Genomic DNA, 18272 nt, shown 5'->3' with positions numbered 1-18272 from the left:
GGCAGAATACTGGGACGCGGCTGGGTCTGGGCACACGCGGCAACCTGTGACCCTACGCGGCGACCTCTGACCCTACGCAGCGAGCTGTGACCGTACACGGTGACCTCTGACCCTACGCGGTGACCTGTGACCCTACACTGTGCTATGGGAGGTGGAGCCTCGGATGGGGGCAGGCTCTGTGTGGACGGAGGCGGAGTCCTAGGCAGACTGGGGCAGGTTTTTTAACGATATGGGGTGGGGGGGTGGGTCAAAGTTGGGTGGAGGTGGGCTGAGTGTATGATGGGGTATGGGAGTGTGAGGCTTTGGGACAGATTTGGGATTTTGGGACTGGACTAAAAGGCATAATGTGAAGAAACTGCCACAGAAGAACAGTTATTCTTCCCTCCCTTCACAACTTTAAGACGGGAGTCTCTTCTCCTCCAACTCCTCTTATCTTCTACTCTCACTCTCCTCCCTCCCTCCCTTCATCCTCCGTCTCTCTGCAATTCAACAAACCCTATTCTCTCTTTCTTCTTCCACGCATTCATCCTTTTTCTCCCCTCCCTCTCCATTCCCTGCTCTCCCTGGGTATTCAGAGCGTGTCGGTGGGTGAGTGCTGGTGGTGGTGGTGGTGGTGGTGGTTGTTGTTGCTGCTGCTGCTGTAGCTCTCTGAGAGTACCTCCTGCTCCAGGGTGTTGAAGTGCATGCTGGACTGCTCCCCCTCCTGGTCGGAGGACCGCCGGCACAGGCAGCACAGGATGCGCTTGAAGGTGCGGCGCATGTCCTTGTCCCGGAAGGAGTAGATGATGGGGTTCACCAGGGAGTTGCACTCGGCCAGCACCAGGCAGTACTTCTCGTACCTCAGCACGTTACAGCTCTCACAGTTCACCCCGTCCAGCAGGAGGACCACCAGCGCCGGGGTCCAGCAGATCACAAACGCTCCTGGAGAGAGAGGGGGAGAGAGGGAGAGAGGGGGAGAGAGGGGGAGAGAGGGGGAGAGAGAGGCAGGGAGGGTGAGAGAAGTGAAAGAACAGTAGACCACAAGACAGAACGGAAGGGTTAGAGGCAGTAGAGAGACAGAGAGACGGGGGGGGTGGGGGTGGGGGGGGGGGGGGAGAGAAAAAAAAAAAGCATAGTTCTTCATCTGTTTGTTCTCCATTCCATGTAAGTGAGCCTGAATAGCTACAAGGTCATTTGGGGAGAGAGCAGTGTGTGTGATTCATGACACCAAACTCTGCAGGGGAACAGTGGCGTGAAGTGTCCAGCAGGAAGCAGCAGCGAGCACGCTCACAGAAACACAGACCCAGTCCCAGCTCACGTCATACTCCCAGCTGCACAGATACACCCACCGGAGTCCCAGAACTACAGACAGCAGGGTCCCGAAACCACAGACACCTGAGTCTCAAAACTACACCCACCGGAGTCCCAGAACTACAGACAGCAGGGTCCCGAAACCACAGGCACCTGAGTCTCAAAACTACACCCACCGGAGTCCCAGAACTACAGACAGCAGGGTCCCGAAACCACAGACACCTGAGTCTCAAAACTACACCCACCGGAGTCCCAGAACTACAGACAGCAGGGTCCCGAAACCACAGACACCTGAGTCTCAAAACTACACCCACCGGAGTCCCAGAACTACAGACAGCAGAGTCCTGAAACCACAGGCACCTGAGTCTCAAAACTACACCCACCGGAGTCCCAGAACTACAGACAGCAGGGTCCTGAAACCACAGACACCTGAGTCTCAAAACTACACCCACCAGAGTCCCAGAACTACAGACACCAGAGTCCCAAAACCACAGACACCTGAGTCTCAAAACTACACCCACCGGTGTCCCAGAACTACAGACAGCAGAGTCCTGAAACCACAGGCACCTGAGTCTCAAAACTACACCCACCGGAGTCCCAGAACTACAGACAGCAGGGTCCCGAAACCACAGACACCTGAGTCTCAAAACTACACCCACCGGAGTCCCAGAACTACAGACAGCAGAGTCCCGAAACCACAGACACCTGAGTCGTACTGCTATAACACATACACGTACAAAAAACACAACACGCACACAATGCACTACATATACAATACACACATTCTATGAGTATGAATGAGAAGAGAGGGAGAGTGAAAACGGAGTGAGAGAGAGAGAGCGAGAGAGGGGAAGGAAGGAGAGGTGTGTGTTGTATCGAAGGCGGCGGCGTGCTGAGCAGAAGATGTTGGTATGCCTCTGTGCTGCAAAGGGGATTGGAAACTATGCAGCCCTGCTCAGACATGTCCTACACAGAGCTTTTATGAGCCTGCGTACACAGACACAGACACACACATATACACACTTATACACACACACACACACACACACACACACACAGACGCTCAGACATGTCCTACACAGAGCTTTTATGAGCCTGCGTACAGACACACACACACTCACACACACACACTTATATATATACACACACACACACACATAGATGCACAGACATGTCCTACACAGAGCTTTTATGAGCCTGCGTACAGACACACACACACTCACACACACACACACTTATATACACACACACACGCACACACACACACACACACACATAGACACTCAGACTTGTCCTACAGAGCTTTTATGCGCCTGCATACACACACTTATACACACACATACACACTTACTGTATAAACACACACATAACACAAAATAGTTATGAGCACACACACACTCCTAAAATCCTGGGCCTGGGTCTGTTTTGGTGGAAGAAGAGAAAGAACAAGTGAGAGGCACAATGGTGGGTGGAAGAGAGAGAGAAAGGGTAAGAGGGAGAGGCCAGAAAACCTGTTTAACCAGTTAAGACAGGCCTGCTCCTCTGTCTGTGTGTGTGTGTGTGTGTGTGTGTGTGTGTGTGTGTGTGTTCACATGCAGGTGTGGCACTAACGAAAGAAAAAGCAACAGAATGTGCTTAAGTTGCTCTGGATAAGAACATCTGCTAAATGCCAATTGTACTTTTTTTATTCTTTTTTTTTTAACTACACTCAGTGGTCAGTTTTTTTGGTAGACACAAATATCTAAACAGCCAATCACGTGGCAGAAACTCAATGCATAAAAACACGCAGACATGGTGAAGAGGTTCATTGTTGCTCAGACCAAACATCACAATGGATAAGAGATATGATCTCCTTGGATTTTCACACACAACAATCTCCAGAGTTTACAGAGAATGGTGCGAAAAACCAAAAACATCCAGTGAGCTGCAGTTCTGCGGGCAGAAACGCCTTGTTAATGAGAGAGGTAATGGCTAAACTGGTTCAAGTTGACAGGAAGGCGACAAAAGAACCACGCTTTACAACTGATGTATGCAGGAGAGAATCTTAAAGCATGCAACACGTTGAACATTGACAAGCATGGGCCATAGCAGCAGAGATACAGGAAAGTTAAGAAAAGATAAGTCCCACAAATACCAAATAAAGTGTGTGTAACCCTCTCTACATATGCAGGCTTACTAAAAAGAAAAGGTTAATGGTCACCTGTGAATGAAAGCTATTGTTCCAGCATTCCAGAATATCTGCTCTGGAAATGTGCTGGCTCAATCATTTGCAGAAATGTTCTATCATTTTCAATGTTTTTATGAACGAAACCATAACCATAGCACAATTCAACAGAACTAAGCCATCCACCCGGCTTACTCCTGTTAAAAATAATAAATGCAGCACATATACCAAACAAATAATAACATACCTTGCTAACCAGATACAGAGTACATGCTGTCAGTCACATGTACAGTAGTTATGTAAGTTTGTAAAGTTAAAATGTTTGTAAAGGTAAAATGGGTATTTACTGCCGATTCACTTTTCTCGTCTTTAACTAGCGAAGTAACATTAGCAAGCCTCTCCGGATAGTAAGCCTTGTCATACCTTGCCGGGACTGTACTGTACTTGTGTCTTGGGCCTGTCCTTGACCTACTTTCAGTGCTCTTTGGGAGTATTTTACAGCTGTTTGCTCAGACTACCATTACACCTCTCATGAGGGAATGCTATTAAACCCTTAACATTTTTTCTATTATGCGCCTAGTTACTGGAATAGCCTTCCGGATTACTTAAAGAGTGGGCTGAAAACTTTGCTCTTGAGAAGTGTGTTCATCTGGGGGGGGCAGGTGGTTTTATATGCGTATAGGCATGTGTACATTTTGGGTGCATAGGATTTCCTTGAGTATGAAAAGGGTGATGTAAATAAACTTCAGCTTTAACCTGAAAATAATGGGCAGTCATTGGTTGGGTGAACAGGAGGAGCTATTAGTATCAGAACAGAAAACTCAGCGTTGTTCTGTGTTCCATGTGTGAGTGTGTATGTATGCATTTTTGAGTGTTTGTAAGGACCATCATGGTGTGTTAGAGATGGCGTGTGTGTGTGTGTGTGTGTGTGTGTGTTAGAGACCAAAATAGTCAGAGACATAAGCCAAACAATAGGTTAACCAAAATCAACAGTTCATCAGAAGCATCATTAAGAAGAAAGTGAGCTCTGTAATTGCAAAGGGGCTGGGAGGCCAAGGAAGTCCAAGACTTCTTCGGCTATCGATAGCCAAATAATTCTCATCGTGATGAATAAAACCTCCCAAACATCTGTCCAACAGATCAGGAGCACTCTTCCGGCGTGCATGAGTCAGTGACTACTCTTCACAAGCATATCTACACAGGCTACACTGCAAGATGCAAGCCACTTGTTAGCTGCAAAAACAGGATGACCAGGTTCCAGTTTGCCAAGAAGTACCTAAAAGAGCCTATAGAGTTCTGGAAAAAGGTTAGGGAAAAAGGCAAAAGATTCTCGGCCTCATAACGGCTTCTTTGATATGAATTGTCCTCAAGCCGACAAACGCTAATAACGCCAAAGGCAATCAAAAGTAGATCCTGAAAGCTTTCTAATAGCTACAATAAGACTAATCAGAAACAGCTGAGAAGCCAACTGCCCAATTATTGTTAGTCTCCTAAAATGGGGTAACTATGTAAAAAAATGGATGCAATTCCTCCACGGGCGTGGTGGGGTGCAGAGCCAAAAGAGCAGAAATTGTACCACTGCCCAAATATTTATGGACGGCACTGTACAGGGGTGTTTGTAAGAACCCTCACCCAGGATCATGGAGACGGTCTTCATCAGGTTGACGACGGTCTGCCGGTGGTGGGCCTGCGTGGTGTGCTGGGACATGCGGTGGCTCTTGTGCCGCACGTAGATGAAGATGCGGGTGTACACGGCCACCATGATGGAGAAGGTGAGCAGGTTGAGCACGGCCCAGAAGATCAGGTAGCTGCGGCTGTACATGGGCGCCATGGTGGAGCACTCAGCCAGGTCGCAGATGCAGTGCCAGCCCATGGAGGGCACCAGGCCCATGATGATGGCCACCACCCAGATCCCCAGGATCAGCAGCACCACCCGCTGGTTGGTCATGGTGCTGTGCAGCTGCATGGTGAACACCGTCTGGTGGCGCTCCACGGACACCGCCAGGAGGTTGACCACGGAGGCGGTCAGGCTGGTGTCGATGAGCCCCTGCCGCACAAACCACTGCCGCTGGGACAGGTAGCGCGTCCAGGGGCCCGTGTGGAACATCAGGTGCAGGTAGGAGATCCCGGAGAACAGGTCGGCCGCCGCCAGGTTGCCCAGCAGGTAGTAGATGGGGAAGTGGAAGCGGCGGTTGATGACGATGGCCGTCATCACCAGGATGTTGGCGAGGATAACGATGACGCAGACGGTCAGCCCCAGAGCCACCACCAGGTAGTCGCGTTTGCGCCATCTTAGGCTGATCCTCTTTCCGCTCTCGTTGTAGAAGAACTCCACGCTCTCATTGAAGTGACAGACCTTGTCATCGGCAGTGGTGTCCATCTTGGAGGCTTGGGGAGGAAGGACGGGGCGCAGAGGAGGGGTTTGGGATGGACTAAGGGACAGGGTACTACAGAGGGAGTGGGAATGACTGTCCTCCCCTTCTCATGTGAGGGGTTTGTGGGATTCTTGGCTTCTGTTTCAACTGGGGGGAGGGACGTCACTCTGGTCCCGGCTCTCCTCCAATGGGCATGTCAGTTTCCCAGACCACGTCTACTCCCGCACGGACCCCTGCTGTGAAAAAAAAAAAAAAAAAAACAGCCAATCAGAAGACGGATTCAGCATCCATTCCCCTGCCAGGGAAGCTCAGTCACTTCCTGGCTAGGTAATGTTTTTATATCTATATTGATATTTATGATCAAGACTTTGCAAACAGCTTGCTGGAAAAAGACTGCCATTGCTTCTGCACATGTACCTGCAGTGTGACAGGCCAATCAATGATTTGTTTGCCAAAGTTTCAATTATCTGTTTTAATATTGAGACTATGTTCACAGTTCTGTACTTCACATTCAGCTGTGAATATAAGGTTGCTAGGTTACCCGGGTAGCTATTAGCTTTGGTGTGATAGGCAGCTCACATATCATAAATATAGATTATTATTATAGTGTTTATTTCTCAGTACCAGTCAGCTCCACTCACTGAAAGATGTGTTACCTGCCAGCCTTTGTACAACTGTATGTTAAATTCAGCTTTGGGTTTGTTTTAATTTTGAACTGGGCATGTCTAATTACCTCTTTACTGCAACATCACAAACACAAAACAAGATGAACAAACACAGCCATCTGCATTGTTTCTGTGTAAACTAGAGACTATGAACTACACACTGCTGCACATTTTACCTAAGGGTGGGACTGCACACTATGCAGCCCTCAATAGCTTACACACTGAGCACAAACTGAGATCACTTCCTGATTGGCAGGGGGACTAAAACCCACACCCAATTGAGACTAAAACCCACACACCGCTGGGACTAAAACCTGGAATAAAATCCACACAAGGCTTGGATTAAAACCCATGCACGGCTTGGGACTAAAACCCACACAAGGCTAGGACTAAAACACACACAAGGCTGGGACTAAAACCCACACAAGGTTGGGACTAAAACCAATACAAGGGACACAGCTGGGACTAAAATCCACACGCCGGTGGGACCGGAACACACATAGCTGGGACTAAAATCCACACACAGGTGGGCCAAAAACACAGTCACACCTGGGACTAAACCAACTCACAGCCAGGACTAAAACCGACACACAACTGGAAATAAAACCCGTAAAACAGCTGGGACTGGAACCAACACACAGTTGGGACTAAAACCCACACACAGCTGGGCCTGAAACTCACACACATTTTGGACTGGAATCCACACACAGCTTGGACTAAAATACACAGCTAAGACTGGAACCCACACACAGCTGGGACTAAAACCCACACACATCGAGAACTGGAAGCCAAGCATACCTGGGGCTAAAACTCACACATAGCTGGAAGGAAAGGAGGGAGGGAAGAGAGAGGAAGAAAGGCTAAGAGACGGAATGAGAGGTGGAGCAGAGAAAGGAGAGATGATGAGAGATGGAAAAATATAGAGGCAAAGAAATAAGCCATGGGTGAAAGAGACTTTAAACATCAATGCAAATGAAATAACAACTTTAAAATACAGCATTATATTTGACTTCATTTTAAAAATCGCTTCTCCCCCAGACAGACTAAGCAGATAAGAGAGAAACACATTGACTGGGCATTAACAGCACCGTTACCCACTGCCTGAGACACTGTGGGCATCTAGCACTAAAGCCCTGGCCTTCCTGTCTTACTGAAATAATGTTTACTTTTCACCCCTTAATATTATTGCCAGAAATATTATCGTTCTTTTTTTTTTTTTGCAGTAGATTGTGGTGATGTTCTGATCTCGCTGCTTTGGTAATAATAATATGCTGTGTTTGCCGTCTGCCGTTACAGATTATTTGAATTTCAATTTGAATTTGCGGATGGGGCGGTGCTGGCAGAAGGGAAATAACGCTCTGACTCAGTGTCAGGAGAGGCACATCTGATCTGGGGCTCATCGTCTGATTGGTGTGTGTGTGTGTGGGTGTGTGTATGTGTGGTGCTTGAGTATGTGTATGGTGTGTGCGTTTCTGTGTGTGTATGTGTGGTGAGCGAGGGGGCGCATGTCTGTCTGTGTGCGTGCGTGTGTTGTGTGTGGGTGTATTTCTGTCTGTGTGTGTGTGTATGTGTGGTGCTTGAGTGTGTGTATGTGTGGTGAGCGAGGGGGTGCATGTCTGTCTGTGTGCGTGCGTGTGTTGTGTGTGGGTGTGTGTTTCTGTCTGTGTGTGTGCATGTGTGGTGTGTGTCTCTTTAGGGATTCAGGCTTGTAGTTTCAGGTGTGATTGCTTGGCGGGGGCCCTACCGCTGTACTTCACCTGAACTGCTTCAGTACGTATCCAACGGTATGCATGGAAAAAAGAATTATGCTAAATACCGATGTTGCGTCTTTCAACCAGAATAACACGGGTAAACAAAACGTCAAAACGTTACATGAAGGAATGCATTGGGCAGCACTACTCTGGAATACGGTTGCCTAGATTGTATGAATGATAATGGTGAAATTTAGATGCCCATCCACCCTTTATCTAGCCTGCGTATTTCCTGCTCAGGGCTGTGGGGGGCCGGAGCCTATCCCAGCATGCAATGGGTGAGAGGCAGGAGAACAGCCGGTGCATCACAGGCCAGGCTCACTTGTTGTGACTCATAATTTTGATTTTGATCATTTGCTGTGCAGGCAGTTTTGAGGAGTTCTACGTTTTCCAGATGTATACAGCGTGTTTTTTTGCACACACAAATAATTTGGAAACGTTGAAAGCATTAGTGCTGCGATATCTTATACTCTAAAAACTAACAGTTCAAAGTTTAGGTTGCTGAAAGCTAGGCTGCTCCCTCCATAGACGTATTATATTTCCTCTCGGAAACATTCTTAACTCTCCGAGAGCTAAGCCCCTCATCAGCGATTGTGTTGCTCTTTGTTGTGAGACGGGAACTGCTGTAAATGTTTAATGTAATTAAAGTCGAGCAACCCCACCCCCAACCCCCCACCCCAAAAGCCCCCTTCTCTCATGACCGTTTACATTTCCAAACTTCAGTTCAGCCCTTCCTTGCGATCTGTCCTGCCACGATACAATCTCTGCACAGTGTGCGAGAAGAAGAAACAACTGAAATTGTGAACTGAACCCAGGTCGGACGTTTCCCCCCGGTCTAGGCCGTGTGTTCTCAGCTCTCCTCGCATGGCAGGGCCCAGGTTTGTCCTCCATTGTTGCGAAGCAGCAGCCGTCTCAGCAGCCTTGGGGTCCCTGATTGCAGCCTGGAGAGTTCAGACACTTGGGAGTCTTTTTTTTTTTTCCTCTTTCTCTCTTTTTCATTTTATCATCACCTGACTTGGTGGGAGGTCAGGGGAGGTTTTTTTTGTGGGTTTTTTTTAAGCCCGCCCGTGTTAACCGTAAATACTGCTGCAACTGGAACGTCCCTCCTACTGCCGACCTCATTTACTCACAGACCTACAGGGCTAGCCCCTTTTTTTAGAAACCAAAAACCATGTGTACAATGTATTTGCATGCTCTTTCTCTCTCGCCCTTTCTCATACACAAACAGGCACGTGTACGCACACACACCCGACATGGAGTAAGCACCCTGTCACCCAAACACTCATTCTGACTAACCCCCCAGATGCAGTTGGTTGCGTGCATAGGTAATTGAAACCAGACTGATATTAAGATGTTCATGATTGCAGTTGTTTTGGCGTTCTCCATGGGGACCCCTACAATACAAACACATGCAGACTCCAATGCTCTTACACACACACACACGCACACACACACACACACGCACACACACGCACACCCACACCCACCTCCATAGTCTTGGATTTCTAGACAACACTCACGGTTACTTACTGGCCTGTGCTTGCTCTGGTGTGAGAGTGAGAAAGAGAGAGGAACGCGTGTGTGCACGCTCCAGAGAAACAAAGTGTGTGCTTGCGTGTGTGGTGTCACTGCCTGCTGCACGCGTGTGTGTGTGTGCATGTATACACGTGTCAACATGGAGGCCCCCTTCTTCCCCACACACACACAGTGAGAAATGAATGTAAGCCACTGGCAAAATGGCAAACGTGTTCCTTCCAGCGCCGAAAGAACGCTGGGGTCACACTTCCTCTTTTGGGGGCCGTGGCCAGACACGTCTCCCTCACTGAGAAACTGGCCAACGCCGCGGTCTCACTGATCAAGCTCCCGCCTTAAATTCACACTGCGGCCTCCAGACCGTGATCCAGCAGGACTGCCGTTTGCCAGTGAGCCGCTTACAATGACAGAGGTGAGTTGGAAAGCCACTGACCCAATAAAACCTGCAAAAATAAAACAAATACATCCCTTTATATCTGCCTTCATACTAAAATTGTTCACGGATAGATCGATTGACCATCCACGGAGCATTACGAGGTGGCAACCTGCAGCTTGGTACAGTAACAGCAAGTCAGGTAATCGCCAACTAGTCTCTTGTGAATGGTGTACGTTAGTCTTGCTCGCAAACTCTACTCTAATGCCGTCTAAAAATAGTCAGAGTCGTCAGAAAGCAGCTATGTCGTTCGTCTTGCAAAATCCTGTGGTTTTTCTTCAGTTATTATTTAAAGGCAGGGTTAATTCTGAGCTCACAAACTACAGAGAAAAGTCCCCACCACCCCCCAAAAAACATTTATACAGCGAGGTTACACCCCCGCTGCAAAGCCATGCCCTTCATCTTCCGACAGGCGCATGCCCTGACTGTGTCTTTGTTCCACGCAGAGGGAGCAGACCAGCGTCTTGCTGCTCCCCTGGGGGTGGGGAGTGAGTGGTCACAGTACTGAACTTCAGCCCGCCTCCATTTCACACCTCCACTTCCCATTCCTTTTGGGTTTTCACACCGTATGTCAAGAGTAGCTTTTTATCAGAATGTGGTTTTGTCCGTGTCTTTTTTTGTTCGTTTGTTTTCATCAGAATTCTTAGACAGTGTTCCAGAAACCAACAAACTCTTTTTCAATCACCAGAAGTGATTGTGACATCAGCATCAGAATGTTCAGTTAGCCACATAGCCAAGTATTTGTGATTCAGCACCTTAAAGTTGCAAAACTCTTGGCAACACACAGAGTAAGAACTTTCAATGAGAATTATGAGGGGGAAAAAAACGACATTGCAAAAGACCGGTGACAATATGGTCGTGTGTGCCTTTTACCGGGTGACTAAAACCTCTGGAAACTTCTATTTGTATCTGCTCGATCACGGAGATGCAAAAAAAAACCCATTTGTTGGCAGGGCTTGTATTCAAATCCCACTTCCGCAGGCCTATTTCTCAGCTGGCAGAGAGTGCCAGTCTATCACTGTACATTCTCCTCCTCGTTACGCTCCCCACACAGCGTACACTCTGTACCTATTTCTGTACCTATTTACAAACAAACCCAGAGCCTCACATTACGGCTAGATGCCCAATCGCCTCACTGTAAATCTAACATAAAAATATTAGCATGTATTTTATCCCTGTTAGCTGTACAACAGGACGGTAGCCAGTGTTTATGTGGACAGTGTGAATGTAATGAATATTATTATATGAACCATACAGTGTTTGTGGGGACAGTGGGAACATAATTAATAGTATATGAACCATACAGTGTTTGTGGGTACAGTGTAAATGTAATGAATATTATCTCAATTATAGTGAGCGTTTGCAGAGACAGTGTGAATGCAGTGAATATCATATGAGCTGCAGTCAGTGTGTGTGGAGACAGTGTGAATGCAGTGAATATCATATGAGCTGCAGTCAGTGTGTGGAGACAGTGTGAATGCAGTGAATATCATATGAGCTGCGGTCGGCGTTTGCGGACAGGGAGAGATGAATCCGCGCCAGGACGTGACACCAGAGGACAGACGGATCTTTTGTCTGGACCCCGGGGCTGTCACCATTCAGGCGCACGCGCGTCTCCACGGCAATGGTCACCGGGGACAACTCGCCAATGGCAACGGCGACGGTCACATCTTTTCACTGTGTGATTTTTTTTATTTCATTGAACACCATCACATGGCCGGTGTCGTGAACTCCCGACCATGTTGGAACCATCTGCATTTTTCTCACACTGTTATCTTCTGTCTGTTATAATATTTAAAAAATGCATCACATGCTTATCCAGGAGGCTAACACAGCCGACACGGTTCAAACATTATATCCACGCGCTGTTTGTCATAATGTTGGTCACTGAGTGTACATTATATCCACTTATGTCATATGGAGGTAATTGAGGGTAGCTTCTCCACTGCTTCACTACTGGCCTCCGCCCAGGATTTGAACCCGTAACCTCAAGTGTTACAAAGCCCTGGTTCCTACATGTGCCACACCCCACTGCTGCCTGCCGCAGAATTATGCAGTGCACACAGCTTTAGGGCGGGGTACCGGGACCAGGTATGCGTGTGTGTGTGTGCGCGTGCATGTGTGTGTGCGTATGTACCTATGTGTATTTGTGTGTGCGTGTGTGCATGTGTGTGTGCGTATGTGTGTGTGTGTGCACGTGTGTGTGTATTTGTGTGTGCGTATGCGCTTGTGTGTGTGCGTGTGCGTACGTGTGTGTATTTGTGTGTGTGTGTGTATTTGTGTGTGTGTGTATTTGGTGTGTGTGTGTGTGTATTTGGTGCGTGTGTGTATTTGTGTGTGTGTGTGTGTGTGTGTGTGCACTGTGGGCTGGCTGGGTGCACAACACCACGGTGACAATGAGGTAACAGTCTCCCAGAGGACTGACAAGGGCAAGGAGGAGAGAGAGAACATATGAACGAAGGCAAGGGAGAGAGAGAGAGAGAGAGAGAGAGAGAGAGAGAGAGAGAGGTGACAGAAAGAGATCCAAAAGCAATGCAGAAGGAACGGCTCACGTTTAAAGTGGAGGTGAACACTGAATATTAAGGGTGTAAGTCCCTGAGTCCGGGGTGTCTAACGTTCTCAGTGGACCAAGCGCATACAGGCACTCATTTCAGCCCAGCGCCATGATACCTAAAAGTGATCAAGGCATTGACTGAAGAGCCAGATGAGCTCACACAGTGTCAGGCCGACGTGAAACCGGACCCAGCACACCTGCAGAATTCCCCCGCGTGAGGTCTGAAAGGTCACTCACACAACCACACCACAATCATGCAAATGCAGCACTCGCAAATATACACATTCGCTCAGACAAACACTGCAAAACAGATTACTCGCTCGCTTAGAAATGTACCTCCGGCCACTTGCTTTAAGAAAAAGAGCACTCAAGCCCTCCGGCTGCGTAAACTACAGCCGTGTTTAAACTATCGGAGGACAACAATAAGGACAGAGTCGGACACTGTTGAGTCATTCTCGTCATGTCCCTCAGGGGACAGGGAGAGGGGCGCACAAACTTAACCCAGAACTCTGAAGTGGCGTATCTGAAGTGGTGGAGTTCCCCCTGCGGCAGTTCAGCTGTAAAGCACTGTAGGGTACTGTGAGCCTTTCCCAAAACTGGGAAGCCTCGTTCCTGTACAGAGTAACCTCAGGTTCTGACTGAGAGGAACTTAGCCAACCACAACTTCTTTTTTATTTATTTTCTTTTTCTTTTTTCCCTTTTTCTTTTCTTGCTGACAAGCCAACAAAATTGGACATAAAAGAAATGCATGGAGTGGAGCCAGTGCCAAGCGTACAGTGACGCGCTTACAGGGTGAGTAACAGTAACACAACTCCACGAGATCTCATTTAACCCCTTCAGGTGGGAGATCACAGATTCACTGAACATTCTAATGGTGACGCAACAATCGCTATCTAGCCGTTCCAGAACGTTTTGACTTGGAATTCTGAAACCACATTCTAAGAAAAGCCTATTCTTCAAAGGGTTAAAAAACATGCACATTTCAAATGGGTCACAAGCACATCTGCCAGTACTTTGTGCAGTATAGTGGCACAAAAGCTGGGACAGACTCTTAATGAAGCAGTGTTAGCTAGGTTACAATCACATGTGGGCCACTGCTCTTGTATACTTAGGCAAAGTGCTTCATTTAGTTTCATAAATCACACCCATATGATTTCATGGGCAAACAGATCTTAGCTACACATAAAATATTGAGTGTGTTCTCTGAACCGCGCATGTCACGAAGGGTGGACTATACTTGTACTAACGTATGTAATGGAGGAACACACATACCATGGTATCACGACTTGACAGTACAGCTGATTATACTAAAATGAACAGGAGGCATTCTACAACACTACGCCAAGGTCAGCACCGAGGGAGAAGACCAACAGTTACTTTGTTCCAATGCACTCTTCAAGAGAAAGGCCGATGAGGGAGTTTAGAGGGCCACCGAGTTGTGTTTTTTAAACGGAGGAAATGATGGAGGAAGGGCGAAGAGAGAGAACGAAGAAGCAGGAGGAAGCAAGAGGCATAAAATCCCTTGCCCTTTCTTCTTCGGGTGTACGAATGACATTTCCGTTCACTTGAACGTGAACGGTTGTTTCTCTCTGGCTTCACGACTAGTCATGAAAACACAGATTAAGCTGGAGAATGATAGGCCAGCCCATTATCCGTGCGCCATTACTGAACGAAACGGTGCAATACTGTGGTTATGGTGCTCGCGCATTGCCCTTGGTAAACACACGCCAGGTTGCAATCAACACAAGCCATCATATCATCATTGCCAGATACCCAAGGTACAGTTTGTTAACCCGCACAAACAGGAAATAACCAGAGAGATGGACACATAAGTACCTGTCTTCCCTTCCTTGTGCTAGCATAGCAATAGAAATAGGCTTACAACTCGCCACCATAAGAAAATGACTGAGCTGTCGGTGATGTCACCAGACACCTGAAATTGTATTCCACACTTTTTTTTTTATCAACCCTTTTAAATTGACACTCTCTCACACACACACACACACACACACACACACACACACACATTTCCCAACTTTTCCCCAAACTCCTTTGTTTTAACCCACATAACCCCCATTGACACCCACGGGCCAAGGCTCTGAAACTCCACTCTGTACGTTTTTGAAAACCTTCATCTGCAACTCCACCCCGATCCGTCAACCCTCACCACTGACATACTCTGGTTCGACACTGAATATGACTGTAATGCTATGGTGACTGTCTAGAAGATTCATTGTTCGTATTCCGCCTTTTTAGTTGCTTTTCAAAGGCATCTGCGTTGCCGCCGGCTTCGCCAGGGCGTGCTGAACGCTCGTTACCCGGTATCTGCTGGCCTGGTGTTCTGGCTCGTCTTTCAAGTTTTATCATCGCGGGCAAAGCTGACTGCACATTTACATTACTAAACATGTTTTTTGAGAGTTAGGCTTTACCTGGTCTGTTAAAACGTAAATAAGGTATAGGCTAACTAAGCTGAATTAGGTGTAGCTATGCGTTTCCCCCACACGTTAACTACTGAACCACCGAATCCGTTGGTATTTTCTAAGAAAATAAAATCGCAGGACAGCTACACGGTGTAGGCTACAAGTACCATATTCCGAATATGAAACGCGCGTATTTTTAATCACTTAAGCCGGGAAGCAAAGGTTCCTTTCCCGATTTCCTCTTTCTTCTTCAAGAAATGTATTTTTCTACCTCTTACAAAACAGGACTCTCTCACTGATAGCGAGGCAGCTTCGCTGTTGGATACTCCAGTTGCATTCCAAACCGCTCCCTCGCGCTCTGTTCCCACAGCAACGGTGATCTCCGATCAGCGCCAAGCACTCGGAAGTGTTGATAACCGCTCCCTTCACAGTCGCTCACTGATCCGAGATCAGCGTGGACGCTGAGAAAGGGGAGCTGTAAGAAATGCAACCGTTTTTTTTACGTGATAGCATGTTCGTGGTCTGAGGACGCATACTTGTCCCGAGAAGTAAGCTGAAAGCAAAGAGCAAAAGGAAACAGTGCCAAAGTAAGCGCGAGACGTTTCCGCAAAGATATCAGCATACCGCTCTTCAGGAGAATCTCTTTAGTGTAGGAATACAGTAGTAGACTATGGAACAGTTTAACATTACACAGACTGAAATTAACCCGCTTATGTTTTATGAGAGCATTTAAAAAAATTGGTGCTTTAGTCACTTGCCTTCCATATTAGCCTATAGGTTAATGTGGATGCCCCTGTAGATACAGAATTATTTAAAAGCAAAAGCATGAAATATCAATGCAGGTTTGATCATTTGTAGAGCAAATTACAAATGCACACAATTGAAACCGTTTATTCTTCATGCCATCTTAATTGTAAAGTTCGTTTTTATTTTGGCCGAAATACAGAGCCCACGTTAGATTTAAAGCAAATAGCGCATACCTTAGTTGACGCATAACGCTAAATAAACTTTATAGTCTTGATTCACGGGGTCGATGAGGGCAATTCGCACGCGCATAGGGTGCGCCTCGTGAGCGGTGTGTGTCGCGCGTCAGAAAACATTCTTAAATGCAGGACTCTCGCGAAGAAAGTCAATGCCACCTTGTCTCGGAATAAAATTGACTTATGAACATAAACAAAAACCCTTGATTGGATCCCAGGTTTGGTACGCTATTTGCGAATTAGCATCACCAAAAAATGACAGCGCAGTATCAGAATGTGTTGCTTCTTTGTTACTGTACGAGAATCAATTGGAGAACTTAAAATTGCACACTCAGATTTCTTGGAATGGTTTGTAAGCCGCCGCTGCGTTATGAGAACCACATGCCAACACGACCGATGCCACATCTTGCGTACGCGCGCCCCAACGATCGCGAGGAGGTCTGCACTGGAAGTTAAGGTTGAACATTGACAGGGTTATATCAGGACGAAATGGGACACTTCGCTGGAAGTAGGTTGAGTAGTTTTCAAATCTCGGTTAAAAACCCAAGTTTTTAATGGGAGTTAATCGCCCTAACTAGGTAAGAAGACCAAGCTCCTGCACTTCCTGTCGGAAATTTCAGTTCGGTTCTTGGCGAACAAACAGGACAAAAGCGTGTTAAAAGAGCAATGTGAGTGATCTTCATTTAAAACTCTAAGTGACATAAAATTCAGTTTTCCTTACCGATTCCTGTTGGTTTTTAGTCCATACCTCCACCGAAATGAACAGAGGTAAAATACCGCAGATGGCTCTGGGTATTGTAATCCACACTCCAGTTTTGGACAGATCGCGCTCTTCAGTAGTGTACCTGCGTACGGTCACCTCGACAGAAAGGGCGCGGCAGTGTCGGGTGCGATCTACAATACTGTCGTTGGTTTGCGCAGACAACCTGAACACCGATGATCCCGCCTCTCTAGCCTCTGATTGGTGGAATTCCTTGCGCCGTGGCCAATTGAGCAGAACAACATCTTTAAATTGACAGTCCCGTTCAGCGACTGGGCTGTAATTAAGATATAATCAAAGTAATGCAAAATGCTCTCTTCTTGTGCATGTGATAATATTTTACAGACGCCGCGGCAGTGGCATATCGTTTTCTCTGAACTTGTTTGTCTGCTGGTTGTTAGTTTTAGTTTTCTCCACCTTGATATTCGACTCATTTCAAAGTAATATGTGCGTAAAAAAACAGTCCAAAGGCGTGTTGTCGCATGTTTCGCAGTGCCTGCCTTTGTGTTCAGTTCTTATTTTTTTTACTGCGTTTGAAACACTTTGCCACTGTTCTGTCTGCCAGGTTAAGCTGTTAAACTAGTCGTGATAAACTACTGGAAGGCGCCCGCGGGGAGAGATTGTTTTAGTGGTGCAAAAAAAAAACCCCGGTTGATCATTAGCGCTCCAAAGCAAAATTAACCCGATAACCATCTGATTTAAGCAGGCTTGTGGTAGGCTCTAGCGCACGCGCACACGTTCTCGTCTGCCCCACTGCGAACTGGATTGATCTAGACCAGAAGTAAGCATATTGCAGTACCATTCGCCTATAGTGACGTCAAGTCAACTTCACTTAAAGAGCACATTCAAAACAAGAGCATTTAGACCAACGTGCTGTGCAGTGTTAAAATACGGGCCATACAACACAATAAAATGTGCACATTATATATAATTGCACCATACATAATACTTTCGGTCAAACTTTATGCAGATTTGTAGGCCATTGAGACAAGGTGTGTCATGGTGAGATCCAAAATTCTAAGTGAGGCATAGTTTTCATTTAAAATTCTAGGGGAGACACACTACTGGTGTAAACATCATGTCTACTAGCAAGATTAGCAGTGAATTCATATGAACATATTGGGGGTGACATGACATAATAATAATACATTATTATTATATTATTATTATTATTAGTAGTAGTAGCAGTAGTAGTTGCTGTAGTAGTAGTAGAAGTATTATTATTATTATTATTATTATTATCATTATTATTATTGGTGCAGTGGGTAGCACTGCCGCCTCACAGCAAAGAGGTCCTGGGTTCAAACCCCGGCCAACCGTGGAGTTTGCATGTTCTCCCCGTGTTCG

General features: G+C 46.8%; 1 protein-coding gene across 2 annotated transcripts in view; it reads right to left on the bottom strand.

Moving 5' to 3' along the window:
• LOC133122163 (lysophosphatidic acid receptor 2-like) overlaps positions 1-17076 on the bottom strand; it is a 24985-nt gene extending 7909 nt beyond the window's left edge. The window contains exons 1-3 of one of the 2 annotated variants that reach the window (XM_061231951.1): positions 16887-17076; positions 5087-6065; positions 659-921 (exon numbers count right to left, since the gene is read on the bottom strand). In XM_061231951.1, coding sequence (XP_061087935.1) covers positions 659-921; positions 5087-5834 — 1011 coding nt within the window. In that variant the 5' untranslated portion in view covers positions 5835-6065; positions 16887-17076. The remainder of the gene's footprint in view (positions 1-658; positions 922-5086; positions 6066-16886) is intronic. The other variant, XM_061231952.1, reaches the window with a different exon arrangement.
• Between the last annotated feature and the right edge of the window lie 1196 nt (positions 17077-18272).

Source organism: Conger conger, chromosome 2 (genome assembly GCF_963514075.1).
Source record: "Conger conger chromosome 2, fConCon1.1, whole genome shotgun sequence".
In the NCBI taxonomy this organism is placed as follows: domain Eukaryota; kingdom Metazoa; phylum Chordata; class Actinopteri; order Anguilliformes; family Congridae; genus Conger; species Conger conger.
Note: the sequence above shows the minus strand (reverse complement) of the source record. Positions and strands in the feature narration are given on the sequence as shown.